We start from the raw sequence: 21,610 nt of genomic DNA, 5'->3' as shown, positions 1-21,610 counted from the left end.
GACAGTGCAGGAAATTCATTTTTAATAAAACTGCCTTTCCTTGCCATGGATCCCCATATCCATGTATAAGAATAAGAGGGTCTCTTTCCCTCTGGCTACTGCTGCTGATCATTGAAATAAATTATGTAACTGCTTAGTGTTTAGGATAGTTTATTTTGTTGCATGTATGTCTTTTGAGAGCTGTATGCAACGAAATTTCATTTTAATGTATGCCGATTAGTGTACATTCAAAGTGACAATAAGGTTATTATTCTATTCTGTTCTGTTCTATTCTATTCTATTCTATTCTATTCTATTCTATTCTATTCTATTCTATTCTATTCTATTCTATTCTATTCTACAAACTGTTCAATGTTTGCATTTAAAAAAAAACTGAGGAAGAACACCTCTTGTCTCAAAAATGATCCCAAGAATATTTGGGAGAAATGTGATTTTGGAAACACCTGTTAAAAGCACTTGAGTCTTGTAAAAAATAAAACAGGAAGGAGGAGTAAGCAGCCAAAAAAGGTAATACACAGTGCTGTGTCTCCTGCATTAGCAAAATCCAGCCCTGATTTCAGTTCAGTGCAGGGAGACTAAATGTCCTTCTGGGGAAGCGTGCAACTGGTTGAGCAGGGGTCAGCTGGCATGCTGCACAATCCCTCCTCTCTCTTCCCAGATTGCTCACAGAGCCTGATGAGCTTGGCTCCTGGAATCCTAGCAGATGAAGCAGCTGTGTTGGGCTTCTACATATATGGGGCAGCTGCAGAGCCAGCTGTCGCTTGGTGTGAATCATACAGCAGAAGATGCTGTAAATAGACCTGCGTGTGGTAATCCAATACCTGGCAGTCTTTGGTTTCTCACTGCAGGCCATCTTCTAGGTTCCAATATTTCCCCCCCCCCAAAGCAGAGTCGTAAACAGTTAGCAGGCCCTAATAAGCAGAGAAAAGGAACAAACTTCCATGTTGTTTTATCCCTGGTCTTGATGCTTTCAGTTTCTTATATTCAAGATCTTCATTATGACCACGTTGTTTGAGTTGTACTGCTTATGTTGTAAAGTTTGAATGTGCCTGCAAGTTAGGGAGCAGCCAACAAACAGTTAGAAACTGATCAGAAGTTGCAGAATTTCAATTTGTATTATGTCTGGGCAACAGAAATTGTAGGAAGGTGAAGTTCAACATCTTTTCATGAGGGCGGATATGTGTCACGGATTTGCAACCCTTGAAATAACAAGCATGTTGCAGAAGTCTTGCAGCAGCTTCTCCCCAGTATGGTGCCTCCAAGTTGCAATCCTTAAAGAGGAAGGTAGGTAGCTTTCCAAGAGGCTATGGCAGCTTAGACAATATAACTGTGCTAGCTAAGGACAATTTGAGATGTACTTCACCGTGCCTGAAGAAGGCCATTCACTAGGATTTCCTTTGAAATTGTCACCTTGTTATAGGAAACAATTCCATCTTACTTTGTTTTGTGAAAAGCTTGCCATTGGTCTAGAACTCTTGACATTGTCTACAACTGCAGGTGCTGGAGGATAACGACTATGGCCGTGCAGTGGATTGGTGGGGCTTAGGAGTTGTCATGTATGAAATGATGTGTGGACGTCTTCCCTTCTATAATCAGGACCACGAGAAACTCTTTGAGCTCATCCTAATGGAAGAGATTAGGTTTCCGCGTACGTTGTCACCTGAAGCAAAGTCTCTTCTGTCAGGTTTGCTGAAGAAGGATCCAAAGCAAAGGTGATGGTTTAATGTGTTTGACCTGAATGCTTCCCAGATTCTTGAATGACCAATCGGGTGTCTTCTGTATGTTTTGCATTATTCCATTCATTTTGATTTTGTAGTATATCCAAGTGTGTTATGTCTGTTCTTTGTTATCATTTAGTTGTTTTATGTCCCCTGATAAAGTTTCAAACGCATAGTCTCTGTGTGTGCGTGTGTGTGTGTGCGCGCGCACGCACACACACACACACACACACACACACACACACACACACAGCACTGGGTCATCCTTTGAGAGAAAGGTAGAGCAGAATAAATATTAAATTTTAGGCTGGCCACATTTATGTTTACCCCAATGTTGGATGGTCCTATGAACATCTAAGAAGAGCTTATAGCATAACTAGAAAAATAATTATAGTGGCAAACAAGCTTCAGGAATAATACTTAACATAAACAAAATGACCATAGATGGGGAAAACCGCAGCAGGAGCAGAAGCGACTTCTGACTTTCTTCCAGTTTCCCCACTGACTTTGCTTGTGGGAGCTGGCAGGCAGGTCGGAAATCACGATCACCTGACTACAAGGATGGTGTAATCGCCACAACTTTACAAATAAAACTGGCCTGAATATCGTGAAAATTTCAGTTTCATAGGAATAAGATTTCTACACATTCTTTAGCAGATTTTAGGTACCATGATTCAAAAGGAATTCCAGTATAATGCAGCATTTGGGTTCACTTGAGAGTTTTAGTAGTGTATTGATAGATGCATACATATTTGAGAAACTCCATTGTATGGATAGTGGGGAAATGTAACCTCTTAGAGCAAATGAAGCTGCTTTTTCCCATAAAATTACATCTGTACTATGTGTTTCATTTCAAGTTCAGTGTTTGCCTTTATTTCAGTGCTATTTCTTAATTATGTTTAGGACATAGCTGCCTCCTAAAGAAACAATTACTTGTGAATACTCTTCATTATCCCTGGAGAATAAACAGTAAAGTATGTTGCAGGTCTCTCTCTCCTTGATATAGAACAAAATCTTCTGTATCTTGAAGAGTGATCATAGGCCACAGTGAGTGGGACAGTAAGGCAGTGATGTGGGTAAAGTGGTTTTTCAAAAGACTGATAGTCTGTGGGCAGCTGTTTGGGTTTTTTGGTCAAGTTTACATGGCTTATTTGTGGTTTGCTTTAAATTTTAGTGGCACGTGTTCAACACTTCCTGGAAGCTCCTAAAAAGTAAAAAAAAGTCTTCAGTTAGAACTTGCATTTCTTCATTATTTCTTAGCAAAGTTGAATGAATGAATTTATGCCATTAGAAACACTTCAGAGCAAATGAATTTAAAATAAATGCACTGTACTAATGTTGGTGATTTTTCTGTCCTAACAGATTAGGTGGTGGACCAGATGATGCAAAGGAGATTATGCAGCACAAATTTTTTGCTGGCATTGTTTGGCAAGATGTATATGAAAAAAAGGTATTTATAGTTTTTTTAAGATGAGATTTTTAGATTGTGTTAAAGTCTTTGAAATTCTGTGTTAGCTAGCGTGCTGCAGTTTGGGAAGATAGGTATACTCTTATTCCTAAATTTCCCCCCACCATTTTTAAAAAAATTCTCTTGCACATAAAACCTTGAAGTTTTATATACCCAAAGTGATATGTACAGATTTGGTAATTTTAGATATGGTCCGAAGTGCAGACATGTAATTTGTACATCTGTACATAGTACAGATAGATTGATTGATTATAAGTGGCCTTTATGCCACTTCAGTTAAGAAAAAAGAATTTAAGCAGCTTACAAAACTGTATACAATAAACAAATCACTTTCCTTCTGTGCTTCTTTCAGACCTTCTTCTCTTGCAGTCTTCTTTTTTTAATTTGCCCAAATGCAGCTCAGTTTGCAAAAGGTTCCCATCACCAAATTTAGAACGGCAAGGTCCCAATCTGTCCCCCCATTTTTGAAAATGTTCCATTGCAAGAGTTGTTCTGTCCAGTCTTCTTCTCCTCTCTCTTCTCTCTTTCTGCACAATTAATATCGTTCCTAGCGTAGCTCTCTGCTCCCCCTTAGTGGCACTGCACATAAATGATCCTAGCTACTGCATTGAACTGCACCAACGTTTTGCTGATTGAGATGGATTTTTTGGCTCAGGTACTGAAAGCTTTGATGCAGGGCCCTTGAAGCTGATTTTTTTCCATTAATCTTTTATTGAATGTTGAGGTCAGCATGAACACTTCCAAGCATATTGTCATTTGGGTTAATTAAAAGAGTCTAATGCATTAAGATGAAAAAGATGTTTGTAGTTAAATTTACCAGTACTTGGCAACATTCTTCCACTTTTCTCCTTTTTAAGTTCATAAACTTGCTCTGAGGTTCACTTTCTTTTTTCCACTATTGCCTCCATTCTGGCAGTGGAACTTAAAAAGAGGAAAATGAAGAAGAGAAAGAGCTAGCCATGCTGACTGATTAGCATGCATTTCAGTTAATGCTCCAAGACATCTTTGAAAAGCTCAGCCTTGTTTTGTGGTTTGAAAAATATTTATATTCTAAACCTTTTCTCTTTGTATGTTGTGTTGCAGTTTTCTTCTGACTCTAATTGTATTGGGGAAGGAGGATTGACATTCAAAGATCATGTAATTACATGCCAATTCTCTGCATTTTTAAATAGCAGAAGGACCTCCCATCTGAACTGTATTTTTCCCCAAGTAGCTAAATGGCATCATTGATCACACTGCTACTAGGGCTATTTTGGGCTGTCATTTCCCCTCTATATTTGGACTTCCCTGCCAGTTTAAACCCCAAAATGCTAATTGCACTATGTATATAAAAGACACATTTTCCTCAGCAGACATTTTTCGCCTACCTTGTGGTTAATGTATTCTTTGTATTGGAATCAAGCTTTCAGTGATCATATTTTCAGTTTGCTAATAACTTATTATGAATGTAGAGTATACTCTAGTTCTCCATGGGAGAACATATCCAATGTTTTTATAAATGCAAAAAGTATTGGAGATGGTTCTAGACAAAAAAAAAACACCTGTGATTTGGGTGGCTGTGTGTAATTTTTTTACTAGAATTCCTTTCTTGTAAAGCTTAAAACATTTTTTTCTGCATAGAACTTTATGCAATTTTTGTGTAAAGATTGCCAGCATAGACCCAAAATTGCAGGAGGTGCAATTCTTCTACAAGTTATTTTTTACTTTTGTCTATTTGAATCTGGATGTATTTGTCAACTCTCTACTATTAGTTTTTGTAATCATTTGTTTGCATCAGCTTATTCCCACATTTCTTTTTTAATTTGTTAAAAATTAGCTTGTAAATGTTTTAAGTGAATTTTTATGTGCATTCCTTTATGTATGTGTGCATGTGTTACATGCAACATATATTTTATACATCATTCTTGCTCACATATATTTCACTATGCAATTCTCCCTGAAGTTTTTTTTCTTTTTTCTTTTTTTTAAAAAAGTGCTTATTTTGTGGTATCACAGAATCTAAAGAAATGTGAATACCCAAGGATTGCTTTTTGAGTTGCCTTTATTTAGAGGAAATAAGGAAATGTATTGGGTAGATTTGCAGTACAGTATGAAAACCCAACACATCTCTCCCCGTTGCTATTTCTTTGTGCTACTTTGCAATCTTGGCACAACGTTTAAGCTGCTATTTTACCTACAAATGATCCCAGACTGGAATTCCTGGTCTAAAATGGGTGCTAAGACTGGGGGGAGAGGAATGCTGGAAGACTGCTGTTCGAGTTGATCTATCAGTGGTCTAGTTCAGCATACATTTCATATGAATCTTCTGAAAATTGGTTTTTATGGGGTGAAACAAATCCACTGAAACGTCAGAAGAAAAAATTATTCTCTTATTTTATAAAGCTAATAGTATTGCTACTTTACTGTGCTGCTGTTTCTAAATCCTGTGTAACTTGGTCTTTAAGATGTCTGACTTTCCCTGCATGTTTTTTTTTAAATAAGCTGCAGATATTTCTAGTATTCTAAACTACAACATGCTGTCAGCCATCCTTAAGCTTATCTTATATTCTGAGTCACCCGTTCAAAGATGTTCAGGGCATCAAAGCAATTCTTTAAAAAGTGAATCAGTTGCCAAATGTGGGGGGAACCCTATACCGGAGAATGGTTGATTTTAATTTGGGAATGAAAGGCTAAATTTATTTCCTTAGCCTTCTATCCTTCACCAGTGAAACTGAACTCTGAGCTTCTGTACCATTAAATGCTTGAGGGGAAAAAGCCTATTTTAAAAAGTCTGTGCCTTTCCCCAGTGCAGAATTAAAATGCTATTCACCAGTTCTTGAATGTAACATTAGTTGTCCCTGCCACTAAACTACACTGTCATTATTGCAACTGCTGTGACTCACTGAAGAAGGATGCTGGCTTTGCTGTTCTATCTCTTATGTCCAGCTGGCAGGAATAAATCTGCCAGTCACAGCTCTGCAGAAAGCACGAGGCCAGTCTGGTTGCAGGACACATTCGTTGTAGGCTTTCTTCTTCAGCTTCTTCTCCTCTATCCCATCCTATTATAACGCAGGATGAGTGAAGGGTTTAAAAAAAAATCAGCAGAGCCAAGTCATGGAGGGTGCTGAGTCACTGTGATTTTGTTGCCCTCTCTTCCTATCTTTTATCGGCGACAGACACTGACTTGAGATCCCTATATGCAGGGCTTTTTTTGTCATAGAACGCTCAGAACGGAGTTCCGGCACCTATTTTGGATGGAACCTTGTAGGGTAGGCAAGGCAGGCTGTATGACATGTGTGAGTTCCGGCACCTTTTTCTTTTACAAAAAAAGCACTGCCTATATGCCATGTTTGGGAAGCAATAAGGGCAGGGTAGAGTAGTTCAGTCTCTGCACTTTGACTGTCCAGCCTGGTGCTAAACTGGTAAAGCCATAGAGTTAAAAGCCCTATTAGCACAGAATTTCTGTATCCCTTTCTTTAGTGAAAAAACAGCAGAATGATAATCAAGCCACGCACGGACACCGATGCTGCCAAAACATTAACACTTCAGCCTATCACTTAAGGAGTATTATCATCTTCTCAAGTTGCTTGAATAAAGCTTACTTTATTTGGTTAAATCTGGTACAAACTTCAAGAGCGCTTTTTTAAAGAAAGAAAAATGGATCTTGGACTAAAACAAGATGGTAGCTGGCAGGCATAAATGTCATAGGAGATACTTGAAAAGAATAAGTTATATGCCTCCTGGATTTATACAATTTTGTTTTATTTTTTTTCTGTCTTAAATACTTGCATCTGTATTCTAAGTATTTTTATTTTTATTTTGCATAATGGCCAAAAATTAAAATACCAAGATCGGCTTTGCAAAATTAAACATTTCCTTTTTATATTTTTATAACTGACTTATCATCAGAGGCAACATCTCATCCCACCCACGCATGTAATACAACCAGTCCTCGGCTTATGACCACAATTGACCCCAGAATTTATGTTGCTAAGTGAGAAATTTGTTAAGTGAGTTTTACCCCATTTTGTGACCTTTCCTGCCACATTTGTTATGTGAATCACTGCAGTTGTTAAATTAGTAACATGGTTGTTAGGTGAATCTGGCTTCCCCATTGACTTTGCTTGTCAGAAGGTCGCAAAAGGTGACGCTGCAAGCGTCATATATATATATGAACCAGTTGTCAAGTATGCAAACATAAATCACGTGACCCTGGAGATGCTGCAACGGTCATAAGTGTGAAAAATGATCATCAGTTACTTTTTTCAGTGCCGTTGTAACATTGAATGGTCACTAAACGAACCATTGTAAGTCGAGGACTGCCTGTATTTATTTCTTCAAAGAAAATCATTTGACACTGCTCTGTATATACTTATGACTACAGTTGAACCCAAAATTTCTGTTGCTAAATGAAACATTTGTTAAGTGAGTTTTGCCTCATTTTATGACCGTTCTTGCCACAATTGTTAAGTGAATCACTGCAGTTGTTAAGTTTGTGATATGGTTGTTAAATGAATCTGACTTCCCCATTGACCTTGCTTGTGAGGAGGTCACAAGAGGGGATCACGTGACTAGGAGACTGCAGCGGTCACAAATATGAGTCGGTTGTCACGCGTCTGAATTTTGATCACGTGACTACCGGGATGCTGCAATGGTTGTGTGAAAAACAGTCATAAGTCCGTTTTTTCAGTGCTGATGTAACTTTGAATGGTCACTAAATGAACTGTTGTAAGTCGGGGACTACCTTTGGAATCACCTAATCACAATTCCCAACCTCTGCTGTGCTATGTCTCAATATTATCATTGCAAGATGTCTTAACGCAGGGGTTTTCAAGCATTTTCAAGCTGCTAAACCTGTTTAAAAAAAAAGTCCCAGGAGCCCCAATCTCCAAAATGACAACATTAAGGGTTTTTCACTGGAGGCATATCTTTTCTGCTATAAACCCCCAAAAATGCTCTAAACATCTTTGGTGACACCCCTCCCTCCCTTTTAGGCTTCCATGGACCTCGCATCAACTTCTTAGATAACCCTAGGAATTTTTTAGCAGAAAAATCAGTCAAGATAAAGTTCTTGCACACTAATGCGTGTCGTGCGCTAGTTGTTCATATCTCCACTTTTTTTATCTCCTGCCAAAAGGCTTAGGGTTAGAGTTCTCAGTCAATGGTTGACAGCCAGCTCTGAATTTACGTACTCACAACACAATCAGGGGAGTGATTGTGAAGGGCGCAGCAGCTGAGGAATTAAGAGGCTGAGCTTGTCACCCTGAAAGTTGGCAGGGCGAGACCTTAGTACCACCTGACGGAGTGAGCTTCCGTTACTTGCCCCAGCTCCTGCCAACCGAGCAGTTCAAAAGCATGTAAATGGAGGTAGATAAATAGATACTCTGTCACTGGGAAGGTAATAGCATTCCATGCGCCTTTGGCATTGTAGGCATGGGACACAAAGGCTGGGACAAGGCTGGGTCTTCAGCTGTGAAATTGGAAATGAGCACCACCCACCCCCTAGAGTTGGACATGACTGGCAGGGGAAGCCTTTACCTTCTAGAACAGGTGTCTTCAACCTTGGCAACTTTAAGACTTGTGGACTTGGATTCCTAGAATTCCTCAGCCAGCAAAGCTGGGAGTCGAAGTCCACAAGTCTTAAAGTTGCCAAGGTTGAGGACTCCTGTTATAGAATAATCACAGCAAGTATTTTGCACTAATCGATTAGGTCCACGATGAACAGAAACTGTCAAGGCCGTGAAATTTTAACATTAGTGGCAGGCAGAAGAGGATCCAGAGCCTAGGGAAGTCTAGGTGCACCAACCTGTACTCTTTGAAGGGAGGCTGGGATACATTTCTGTAGAGGGGAAAATTTTTCAGGTGCATTGAGATCAAAACTACTGACCAGTGCAGAATCAGAGAAGTGGATTTTCATTTAATTAGTACTTTATTTTCGTTTATAAGAGGGTTATATTATTACTCTATAACAATTTAACTGAAATTTAACTAAAAGAAAATAGGCTCATCAATTGGCTGAAGCACTGATGAGTTCAGGCTGCAGTGTGGCATTAGGGATCTGGGAGGGCTTAAAGTTGGAATAAAAGCACTCCCGTTCCTATCCTACATTTTAAAAAGAATATGAAAATATTTTACTGCCAAAAGTTGGTTATTTGGCTGCCATATTTCAGCAATGCAGTCCCAGCTACCTGGGGAGAGCTGTTGAGATTTCCCTATTCTAGTAACTCAATTCCAGGTTTTATTTCTTTTTACAGCTGGTACCTCCATTTAAACCCCAGGTGACGTCTGAAACAGACACGCGCTACTTTGATGAAGAATTCACAGCACAGATGATCACTATCACCCCCCCTGATCAAGGTAATACTGCTTGAAAGTGCCTTAGGTGGACAACAGGGCACATGTTTCAACTGAAAGCTTAATAAGCTCTTGTCTGAAACTCCGGATAAGTGATGGCTCTGGGCAGGATGCTTCAGTGGTCTCGACATAAGTTGTGTTTGACTGTTTCTTTTCACAACTCACCAGTTTTTTTAAAAAATAAGAGCTCTTTGTATCGTGAATTCTGGTGTTAAGATAAAAGTAACTAGATACCATCTTTCCCCAAAAGAACTACCTCAAAATTAAGCCCTAGCTGGATTTTTGGGGTGGGCCTAATACAAGCCCTACCCCGAAAATAAGCCCTAGTTTTGGGGCAAGGTGCACGCCTAAAAATCAAGCTAGAGTGGGGGTAGGGGGTGGCAGGAAGCCGCATGGTGCTTTGGGCCGTTGCTGTCGGTTGCGTCAGGATGTCACATGGTGCTTCAGGCCGTTGCCGCTTCTCGTAGCAGGAGGCTGCATGGTGCTTTGGGCTGCTGCCGCTGGTCATGGCAGGAGGCTGCACAGTGCTTTGGGCTGCTGCCACTGGTCATGGCAGGAGGCTGCACAGTGCTTTGGGCCGTTTGCAGGAGATCGCATGGTGCTTCACACTGATACCGCCGGCCATGGCAGAACGCCATGTAGTGCTTCAGGCCATTGCCACCAGTTGCAGCAGGACGCCGCACAGCATTTTGGGCCATTGCCACCAAAGCACCATGCAGCCTCCTGCAAAATGGCCTGACACACCATGCAGCCTCCTGCTGTGACCAACAGCAATGGCCCAAAGTGATCAGTGGTACCACACAATGCGTCACATGGGTCCGGCTGCAAGTGGTGGCAAGTGGCCACTGAAAAGTCAACCAGCGGTGCAACAGGTGTTGGGGTGTGGGAGGCCTGGCTCTGGTGGTCCTAAGGTAAGACATCTCTCCAAAATAAGACCTAGTGCCTCTTTGAGGCAATAAATATATATAAGACTAGGTCTTATTTTCGAGGAAACACGGTAGTGGCAGCAACAACTACCAACCTATTACATCAAGGCAGAAGATGGAACTACAAGAAGACTTAAGTGCAGCAGCTGAGCTTGTATCAGGCAATACTGGAGGTTTTTTCTTAAAAACAGATTTTAAACCCTGCCTGCCTTTTTTTGACAAATCCTAAAATCCACTATCCCAAAGGTGCTTTTTTCAAAAGGAAAAAAAAAAGACTTATCTAAGAAAGTCCAGTTGTCTTTTGAAGAAGGCACCTTTGGGACAACCTGGATGACATAGAATCTTCATAGACTAAATCCACTAGATTTGCCGATCAGCAACATCACCATTTCCTGCCTAATTTCCGAGGAAAATGACAGAAAATAAATATTAAGTATTCCTTTCTGAATGGATAAAAAATTATGCCATACAAAAATGTCACAGCCATACTGACAGCAGTTGATTTTAATTTTGTTAAAAAAAGCTTATCCTCCTAACCTTAGACGGATTGTCTCCCCCTTTCATCAGTAGATGAAAGCTGTTTCTTTTACCTTTTTTGACCCATGTAGCAAGGCTGTAAACTTAATACACCACTGGCAGTCCTATAAAGCAGGGCTTTTCAAACAGTGGTATGGGTACCACCTGTGGTACATTGGCACCTGGCAGGTGGTACGCGACCATCCTAGAAAAGTAGCAGGGAAGGGGAATGAGCTGAACTGGTGGCAGCACCGCACAAGCCTGAGTGTTCTGAACCAGCCCTCTTCTGGCCTTGTAAAGGCAAACCCCTATTTAGAAAGAAGAGACTGGAGAGCGTCCAAGGCTAAAAGGCATCCGCCAAGATTTATTACGCAGTTAACAAAAACACTAGAGCTTGTCTTCTCAAGCGGAAAAGTTGCTTTCAGCAACCAGCCCCTCCCCAAACACTCCTTTTATAGAGAGCTCAGGGCGTGGTCTCCCTGTGCCTCCTCCCGAGGAGTCCCACATTCTTTCTTTGTTTGTTCCTGCTCGACTGCCTCCTGCGTCGGGCGTCCTTGAACAGGGCCAGCTGTGGGTCATCATCTTCCGCACTATCGGGCTCACGCAGCTGAGAAGAGGGCCCCGGCTGGGAACTCTGCCAAGCCTCCACGCCATCATCAACCGGTTCGTCTCCCACACGGTCCTCCTCCCCCTCATCTGAGTCATCCGACACATCTGAGCCGGCTGCCGAAACCACAGGCTGGCCCTGAGTCACAACACTATCCTGCACCGCAGGGCCCTTCCCCCGGGTCTGCCGATCCGGATGCGGTCGGGATGGGAACTGTTCGTGAAACGCAGTCACCAACGCAGGGGCATGAACGGCGGTCGCGTCTTCCCATGTGAAGTCCTCCGGCCCGTACCCTTTCCACTCGATCAGGTACTGGAAGCGACCTTTCAGCCAGCGGGAATCCCTGATGCTGGCGACCTCGTACTCGGGGGTGCTGCCTCCATCACGAGTTCCTGATGGGGGAGGTTCCGCTTGGCGAAGTGGACAGGCCGGTTGTTCGGGGACCAACAAGGACCGATGGAAGACGGGGTGCACGCGCAGGGAACGTGGCAGAGTTAAACGATAGGCGACCGGATTGATGACGGCCTCGACTGGGAACGTTCCAAGGTAACGGTGGTCCAGCTTCCTCGCCGGCCGAGTGGATGGTAGGTTCCTGGTGGACAGCCAGACCCGATCCCCCACCGATAGTGGAGGCGTATCCCTTCTCGACCGATCGGCGAACCTCTTGTAGTCGGCCTTGGCCTTCTCCAGCTGCCGTCGCACCAACCGATGGATCGCCTGTAACTCCGCCATAAATTCATTCGCTGCCGGCTCCGATGAGTCCACGGGAGAAAGGGGGAAAAACCGGGGGTGATAACCCACGTTGGCCAAGAACGGTGTCATCTGCGTGGAGGTGTGCTGCGAGTTGTTAAAGGCAAACTCGGCTATGGCCAAATAGTCCACCCAATTGTCCTGCTGCAGGTTAACGTAGCAGCGCAGATACTGCTCTAAGATGCCGATGACCTTCTCGGTACCCCCGTCGGTCTGAGGATGATGCGCGGACGAGAGGCAAACCTTAATGTCCAACGCCCGCATCAACTCCTGCCAGAAGCGGGCTGTAAACTGGGCCCCCCTATCGGAGACGACTCTATCGGGAAGGCCATGCAGCCGGAACACCTGTTGGATGAACATGCGACTAGTGGCGCGAGCTGACGGTAAGCCGCGACAGGGGATGAAGTGCGCCATCTTGGTCAACATGTCCACCACCACAAACACTGTCGTGAAGCCGGAGGATGGGGGTAGATCCGTCAGAAAGTCCATGGACACAGCCCCCCAGGGTCTCTTGGGTGTTGGCAAGGGCTGCAGTAAACCAGGCGGGGCCCCTGTCGCTGACTTGGCCTGCCTGCAAGGAATGCAGGAGGTGACATAAGACTGGACATCGTGTCGGACTCGGGGCCACCAGAAGGTACGGGAGACCAGGTTCAGAGTCTTGAACAGGCCAAAATGCCCCGCAGCCGGGTTATCATGACACTGGCTGAGGACGAGTCCCCTGAGTGGCCCTCCTGGAACATAGAGCCGGTCACGATAATACAGGAGTCCATCCGCGACCGACCAAGGCGAATCTGGCCCCACCTCTTCCTTCCGCTGAGCCACCCACGCCTCCTGCTGCTGCGCCTCCCGGATCCGAGCCCGTATATCCACCGGCTCCCGCACCGCAGCAAAAGACTCGACGGGGATCACTGTCCTGGGCGGAAGCTTGTCTTCCGCTCGGGTGTATTCGGGCTTTCTGGACAGAGCATCCGCTCTCTGGTTGTGCCCGCTTGGTATATACCGCACTCGGAAGTCAAACCTCGCAAAGAAGAGGGACCACCGGATCTGGCGTTGATTCAAATTCCGAGCGGTCTGCAGGCTTTCCAGATTCTTGTGGTCCGTCCGGACCTCGATCTGATGCCGCGCCCCCTCCAGATGATGCCTCCAAGCCTCGAACGCCGCCTTGATGGCCAGCAGCTCCTTCTCCCAGATGGTATAGTTGCGCTCCGAGGGGTTCAATTTCCGAGAGTGATACGCGCAAGGGAAAAGGGTACCGCTGGGCGTCGTTGCCTGGAGTAACACGGCCCCAATGGCAATGTCGGAGGCGTCCGCCTCCACGACAAACGGCCGTTGCGGGTCGGGATGTTTCAAGATGGGCTCCTTCATGAAGGCGTCCTTCAAAGCCTGGAACGCCTGTTGTTCGGGGGCGTTCCACTGGAACCGAGTCTTCTTCTGCAGGAGCCGGGTGAGGGGGGCTGTCAAGGCAGCAAAGCCAGGGATGAATGTCCGATAGTAGTTGGCAAATCCAAGGAGTCGCTGAACGTCCTTCACGCGATGCGGGGGTTGCCAACTCTGCAACGACTCGACTTTACTCGGCTCCATGGCGATGCCCTCAGGAGAAATGCGGTGACCCAGGAAATCGATGGTCACCTGGTAGAACTGGCACTTCTCCAACTTGGCAAACAGCCGATGTTCCCGGAGGCGCTGCAGGACCTGACGGAGATGCTGATGATGCGCTTCACGCGACGGGGAGTAAATCAGGATGTCGTCCAAGTAAATCACGACAAACTGGTCCAACAGATCCCAAAAGATATCGTTCATAAAATGCTGAAACACAGCGGGGGCGTTGGTCAGGCCAAACGGCATCACCGTGTACTCGAAATGTCCATAGCGAGTACCAAACGCCGTCTTCCACTCATCACCCGGCCGAACCCTGACGAGGTTGTAAGCTCCACGCAGGTCCAGTTTCGTGAAGATCTTAGCCTCCCGGAGTCGGTCCAAGAGCTCGGGGATGAGGGGCAGCGGGTAGCGGTTACGCACCGTGATGGTGTTGAGTTTCCGGTAGTCACAGCAAAGCCGTAACTCGCCCGACTTCTTTTTGACGAAGAGCACGGGCGCAGACACTGGCGAGGACGAGGGCCGGATGAAACCACGAGCCAAATTCTTTGTCAGGAAGTCCCGCAATGCAGCCAACTCGGGCTCCGACATGGAGTACAAACGCCCCACTGGGAGAGGCGCATCAGGGACTAGATCAATGGAACAGTCATAGGGCCTGTGCGGGGGTAATTGGTCCGCCTCTGACTCGCTGAACACATCAGCAAAGTCGGACAGTTCGGGAGGCAAGGAAACCCCTGAGGAACCCTCCACCTGGCCGGCACAGATATGGCAGGTGTGGTCCACGCACTGCAAACTTGGGAAGGTGACCAAGTTCTGAGACCAATAGATCTGTGGATCATGCGCCCGGAGCCACGCCAGTCCCAAGACCACGGGGAAGTGCAGATCCGAAGTGACGTAAAACTGAATGGCCTCCACATGGGTACTGATGGCCATACACACGGGTTGCGTGGCGGCCGTAATAGGCCCGGACAGGAGCACTCGACCATCGATGGTCTCCACTAGCATGGGCGGATCCACTGGACACTGGGGAACAGCCCATTTGGCCACAAAGGCCGAATCCATAAAGTTAGTGGTAGCCCCAGAGTCAATTAAGGCATGGACCGGAATCCCCTCTGGCTTGCCAGGAAGGATCAGTCGTGCCTCCAAAATCAAATGCCGTGGAGGTTCACAGGCACCGTCGGAACGGCGTCGCTCGGCGTGGTCGTTGTGGGTCGCCCGATCTTTCACACCGTCTAGATCGGGCTCGGGCCGTTTCCCGATAGCAAAGCAGGGGACTTTCTCGGGGCAGGCTTGGTCACTGACGCCCGCTGACGCTTCTTCGGGCAAGAAGCAGCCAAATGTCCAGGGTCCCCACAGTAAAAACACAACCCCTCCGATCGTCGTCTGTCCATTTCCGTCACCGATAGACGGGACCTGGCGGCACCCAGCTCCATTGGCTCCTCCCTCTGGACTGGGGGCTCACGCACAACAGGGGCGGCAGGGGTCTGTGGGGTGGCACGGCAACTCTTACGCTGCTGCAGCCGGGCATCGATCCGCAGACAAAGATGGATCAGCCCATTCAGGTCTGAGGGAATGTCCACGCGGGCCAGCTCATCCAACATCTCCTCTGACAAGCCATCCTGAAAGGCATCCACGAGCGCAGCCTCATTCCAGGCGGAATCCTGGCTAAGCAGCCGGAAATCGCTGATATAGGCCTGTAGAGGGCGCTGACCCTGCCTCAAAGCTTTCAGGCGTCGGGTGGCAGTCTGCGCCTTAATCGGGTCCTCGTACATGAGGCGCATATGGTCACAAAACCCCCCAAAGTTATCCAACAAAGGGCTAGGCTGTGCCAACAGAGGCGTGCCCCAACGAGCTGCATCTCCCGACAGAAGGCTCAACATGAATCCCACCTTATCTCGGTCAGTGGGGAAATCAGCTGCTCTCACGCTGATATAAAGCTGGCATTGTCCCAGGAAGGCAGGAAACAGTTCTGGTTTACCAGCAAATTTATCCGGCATAGCTATCTGACATTTCCTCCTGGGTGGGGGTGCAGCATGTACCTGAGCTTGCAGTTGTGCCACCTGAGCTGCCAGCAAAGTGAGTTGCTGGGTGAGCTGGGCATTCTCGGCAAGAAGCTGCTCCATCGTAGTAATAAGGGGTGGGTGGCTGAAAGCAAACTGTTCTGAACCAGCCCTCTTCTGGCCTTGTAAAGGCAAACCCCTATTTAGAAAGAAGAGACTGGAGAGCGTCCAAGGCTAAAAGGCATCCGCCAAGATTTATTACGCAGTTAACAAAAACACTAGAGCTTGTCTTCTCAAGCGGAAAAGTTGCTTTCAGCAACCAGCCCCTCCCCAAACACTCCTTTTATAGAGAGCTCAGGGCGTGGTCTCCCTGTGCCTCCTCCCGAGGAGTCCCACATTCTTTCTTTGTTTGTTCCTGCTCGACTGCCTCCTGCGTCGGGCGTCCTTGAACAGGGCCAGCTGTGGGTCATCATCTTCCGCACTATCGGGCTCACGCAGCTGAGAAGAGGGCCCCGGCTGGGAACTCTGCCAAGCCTCCACGCCATCATCAACCGGTTCGTCTCCCACACGGTCCTCCTCCCCCTCATCTGAGTCATCCGACACATCTGAGCCGGCTGCCGAAACCACAGGCTGGCCCTGAGTCACAACACTGAGCGAGAGACGGCTGGAGCTGCAGGGCTGTCAGGGCTCAGCGGAAGTGCCAGGATCAGCGCTTCTTTGGGGCTGTCAGGGCTCAGTGGAAATGCCAGGATCAGCGCCAGGCTCCGCGCCAGGCTCCAGCTGGAGCTCGGCACTGATCCTGGCGCTTCTGCTGAGCCCAGAAGAAGCGCCGATCAGCTGGAATGTTGCAGCATCTCCAGGGTCTTGTGATTTACATTCAGAAGCTTGGCAACTGATTCATATTTATGATGGTCACAGTGTCCCAGAGTCATGTGAAGTGACTGCAACCACCCAGCAGAGGGGGGGGGGAAATAAAAACAAAATACCCCCCACCTCACCCCTGCAGCCAACCCTCAACAGAAATGCTCACAACAATGAAAACCTCAGACAGGAGGAAGAGCACCACTGGGCGGGCAGGCAGGTGTCTTGCTCAGCTGTGGCTTGGAGGGCACTTTTTTCAGTGCCATTGTAACTTCATACAGTCACTAAGTGAACTGCTGTAAGTCGAGGACTACCTATACTTCATCACTTTGTTTCCTTTTTTTTTTAAATCATCAAGTTTTTGACACCTTGCTAGGCGACTGGTGGTACTCGGATGTTGCCACATCCTAAAATTGGTACAATGGTTGGAAAGGTTGAAAAGCCCTGCTATAAAGGTTTGTCATTTAATTAGTCCTTCCTTTTTCCACAGAGAACACTGAGAATTGTAGTTTTGTATTTAGTGCAGTAGATGGGAGGAATCTCCAATGGAGAATTCATAGCTGCTTCGCTAAACTGTAATATCCAGGAAAACCACAGTTGTTAAAATGACAAAGAGTTAACAGAAGTGTTGTAGTTAGAGATTCTTCTTAAGAGATAGTTACTGGAGGACAGGACTAATCCATAGGGTAAAAGTTTGCAGGTCTCGGGTCCTTTTTCCAAAACTTCTAGGCTATATATTATAGCTCCATCTTCTGCCTTGGTGTAGTAGGTTGGTAGTTCCTGCTGAGACTAACTTAACTCCAGCATTCATGATACAGAGAGTTCAGACAGCCTATGCATCATACTGACAAGTAAAAGAGAAAACATCTGGTGAAAATTAAATAAATTCATGCTAACTCCTGAACCCTAGCATTAAAGGCTGTGACCAGCGAAATTAGTTCTTCCCTCTGACAGATGAATCAATCTCACAAAGAATAAATAGAATTAATTTTTATTTTTAAAGAAAGGAAAACAAAAAAGTAAAAATCCCCAGTCGGCTGTGATATAAAGCTTTCAGTGGCGGGGAAGAGAAATAGAGTTCAAATCACAGATTGTGAATTAAAAGTATCTCCCATAAAAAGCTATAAAGGACTATAGACTAGATATAACCCTTTGAGCAGCTCACATAAAATGCAATTTGCACAGAACAAAAATATTGAAAATAATAAGATATAATAAAAGATTGAAAATAAGATATATAAAATAATAAGACATCAGCTAGCAGACGCAGAAAAAAATTAAATGTAATGCAGTCCTTAGCTACATTTTTCTAGTCCCTTCTGGGGATTAGATGGGCCTTGAAATTTATGTTACCTCTGTGCAAATATGTGTCTTGGAAATGTTTCTTTGTGCAAATACCAGCTGGAAGTTGAGTGTAAGAGTTAAAGACTTATTTCCAATCTCTCTATCAACTTTGGTTGCTTATAATTTTTTTAAAAAATATTGATAGAAGGAGGTGGTTTTTTGAGGGTATCTGCTTGTCGTACAAGTGCTAAACCTGAGGAAAAAATGAATCTCTCTCTAGAAAACATTTATTAGTCTTGTGAGAATACTAGTAGCATTACAATTGCGGTGCCCAGTTCACTACAATTCTATATCTTTAACTAGGTGGAAAAATTTCTGTGTCTGATTCACAGTTATCAAAACCAAAGCATGTTTATGCGTATAGGACTTTTTATTTAAGAATATAAACACTTGAGATTCCTATCCACTGAATTCTTATGCCATTAGCAAACAGCAAAGTACATTTAAATGTCATTGTTGTTAATACACAAAGAATACATGAATGCAACAGAAGTATGAGCTTGGTGGGGAATGCAGGTGGTGTTTTGCATGATTAACAGCATAAACAGGTTGTTCGTGTTCATAATTGGGAGGGGAAATACTACCAATCTACATTTTTTTAAAAAAACATTTAAAATAAATGAATAAAGTAGTTGATTAAGTGCAAAACCCATAGCCAGTCTAGGATTATAATTGTTTGGAAAAAAATTCCTTTGAGTCATTTTTTATTTCATTTTATTTTCTGGTAAATGGATATTTTGTAAGTAACCATGCCATCAGGACTGTAATTTTGCGAACAGGCAAGTCTCTCATGGTGTTTCATCTCTCTCTCTCTCTCTCTCTCTCTCTCTCTCTCTCTCTCTCTCTCTCTCTCTCTCTCTCTCTCTCTCTCTCTCTCTCTCTCTCTCTCTCTCTCTCTCTCTCTCTCTCTCTCCCTCCCTCCCTCCCTCCCTCCCTCCCTCCCTCCCTCCCTCTCTGTGTCTCTCTCTGTCTCCCTCTCCCCCTCTCTCCCAAGATCTGCTTTCAGAATTCCAAGAGTTTCGTAGCTGAAAATGTCTACCTCATTCTGCTTTAATGCACAGTGTACTTTCCATACCACAGTAGCTATGCTTTAACCGGGACCTGAAGACCTGGCTCATTGAGCTTTCCGGCCAGGACTGAGAATTTTTAATTTTTAATTTTTAACTTATTGTAATTGGGTTTTTAGATTTTTAATCAAGGATAATTTAATCTATTTTAATTGTTATTAACTTTTTGTATTGTAATGTTTTAATTGCCTTGTGAACCGCCCTGGGTCCTACGGGAGAAGGGCGGTATATAAGTTCAATAAATAATAATAATAATTTCATTCTGTTTCCAGATGACAGCATGGATTGTGTTGATAACGAACGGCGGCCACACTTCCCTCAGTTCTCTTACTCCGCCAGTGGAACAGCTTAATGTTTCACTTATCCATAACTTCAACCAATCAGACTGCATTTTGGGGACCCTTAATTTCAATGGACACTAGAGAACTCTCTACGATACATGAATTACAAACTATGTTTGTATTACGGTTTAGTTGAATTTGTAGGAAGCCTCACAGGCTATGTATTTAAAACAATCCTGATGAATTTTTGAGTCAGAATCTCTGCAATTTTGAGAAGGAAGATAAGAAACCATTCTTAATGCATTATAAAAAAAATTAAAAAAAAAACTTTTTCTTCTGGAGAGAAAAAAAAGAACATTTTAGGTTTTTAAGAACATGCACCAAAAGTTTTCTTTCAAAAAGTCTAAAGCAAACGTTGGCTGTTTAAAAAACTAAACAAAAACACAACTGTTTTTTATTTATTTCATACTGTTCATTATGTGTAAGTAGAAAAGCTGCACTCTGAACAATTAGATTTATTTAGGATGAGAGGCAGACTTAGATAGTGCAATAATTAGTGCAGCAACACAAAAAACGAACAAACTCTGGGCCATTAAGGCCATAAGAAATCTGCTGGCAATTGTAGGAAGCCTTTTATAGGAATGGCATGTGGGAATTCAGAGAGAGAGAGAGAGTCAAGAAGAAAATGACGATAGCACAACTGCTACTACACGTTGCATATCAAACAGAGCTGAATGATCTGTTTTTAAAATTACACAATGTCTGCTGAATACAGCACATTAGTTATACTACAATCTTGTCCCAGCATGTTTCTGGGAAGTTACACTTTAGAGAAACAAATCAGTTTCACCTATTTCAACTGAAAATGCTTTAAAGTTGCAAAAATAGACCAGGGGATAGGGCAGAATTTGTACACAGTAAAAAAAAGAAACCACGCACAATATTAGTAAGTGAAGAAACATCTGTCCTACTGAGCAAAATCTGGAGTCCTATTTTTGGCAGTGAACTGATAGGCCCTGTTCATACATGTATTACATCTTTTCCCAGCCTGATGCTTTCCAGAAGCGGGTCACGGCTCCAAATATTTCTGTGCAGCGTGGGCTTTCAGCTGCCACAGAATTCTGCAGTGCGCAATCCTGATACATCTGGAGGGCGTCAGATTGCAGCAGCAGGTTTTAGAGAGGCATTAACATGGCAAGATACTTCGCACATTGAAATCCCGTCCATCTGTTTTCCACTCTTCAATGTACATTTTTAAAGGTTATAGGGGGGAGGGAGGGCAAGCTGGATGGTGCCACGATGTATGGAAGAAATTCCCATCAGTGGTTGCAATGGCTATATGTAAAAAAAAATATTAAGGTGAAACTTTATACGATCCAAGATTTTCCCCCCCTCTCATTTCTTTTTTTATCTTCTTGTCACTTCATTTTGTATTTTGACAGCCACATCATTCTGGATTTACCAAACAAAATTGTCTTTTTGCTTTTTGACACAGGCCAGGATTTTAAGCTCTCGTACTGTGAATGAGTTTATTCAGTTGTGGCTTTATGTTCTTTTAGACACGCTTGTGTTTCTGTTCTCTTACCTGTTTTTTTAAAAAAGACCTATATTGCAGTTCCTTAACTTTTTTTTATTTGAAAGGGAATGTATTTAAAATACCCACAACTTTCCCTTTACACAAAATTCCATTGTTGTGTGCATTGTACTTTTTTTTTAACAACATTCAGTTCTAGTATTTTTACTTATATGAAAGTTTCCCTCAAAAGTACTTCAATAAAATGTGCTTTAACAAGTTAGTTTTGTCTTGGTTTTGGTAGAATATATAGGATTAAAAAAGGAAATTTGATGCAGACTTTTCTTATTATGCAGTCTTCTCAATAGTGAATCAAGGCTGATCAATAGCTATGACTGATTAGTGTTATTTGTTTAAAAAGTTGACCTATACTACTCATTAGCAGGGATTTAAGGTGGAAAGGAGTAGACAGGGAAGAAGTAGGGAGGGTTTTGTTTGTTGGGTTGTAAGTATAAGTTCTATATTCCTATGATCTTGACAAAGTCAGCTTGATTTCATTGAAAATGTATGAAGGTTATCTCTATATTTTCAGCTGCAAGAAGAGGAATTTGTGAAAGTCATTTAATGACA

General features: G+C 44.0%; 1 protein-coding gene across 1 annotated transcript in view; it reads left to right on the top strand.

Moving 5' to 3' along the window:
- The window catches only part of AKT1 (AKT serine/threonine kinase 1), a 113,601-nt gene extending 92,348 nt beyond the window's left edge, over nucleotides 1-21,253 (top strand). Inside the window, exons 11-14 of the mRNA XM_083379127.1 lie at nucleotides 1,498-1,712; nucleotides 3,081-3,168; nucleotides 9,420-9,522; nucleotides 19,459-21,253. Coding sequence (XP_083235253.1) covers nucleotides 1,498-1,712; nucleotides 3,081-3,168; nucleotides 9,420-9,522; nucleotides 19,459-19,538 — 486 coding nt within the window. The 3' untranslated portion in view covers nucleotides 19,539-21,253. The remainder of the gene's footprint in view (nucleotides 1-1,497; nucleotides 1,713-3,080; nucleotides 3,169-9,419; nucleotides 9,523-19,458) is intronic.
- The last annotated feature ends 357 nt before the right edge of the window (nucleotides 21,254-21,610 follow it).

This window comes from Vipera ursinii (genome assembly GCF_947247035.1).
Source record: "Vipera ursinii genome assembly, chromosome: 1".
In the NCBI taxonomy this organism is placed as follows: domain Eukaryota; kingdom Metazoa; phylum Chordata; class Lepidosauria; order Squamata; family Viperidae; genus Vipera; species Vipera ursinii.
The sequence above is the reverse complement of the archived record's forward strand: the minus strand, read 5'-3'. Positions and strand labels throughout refer to the sequence as shown.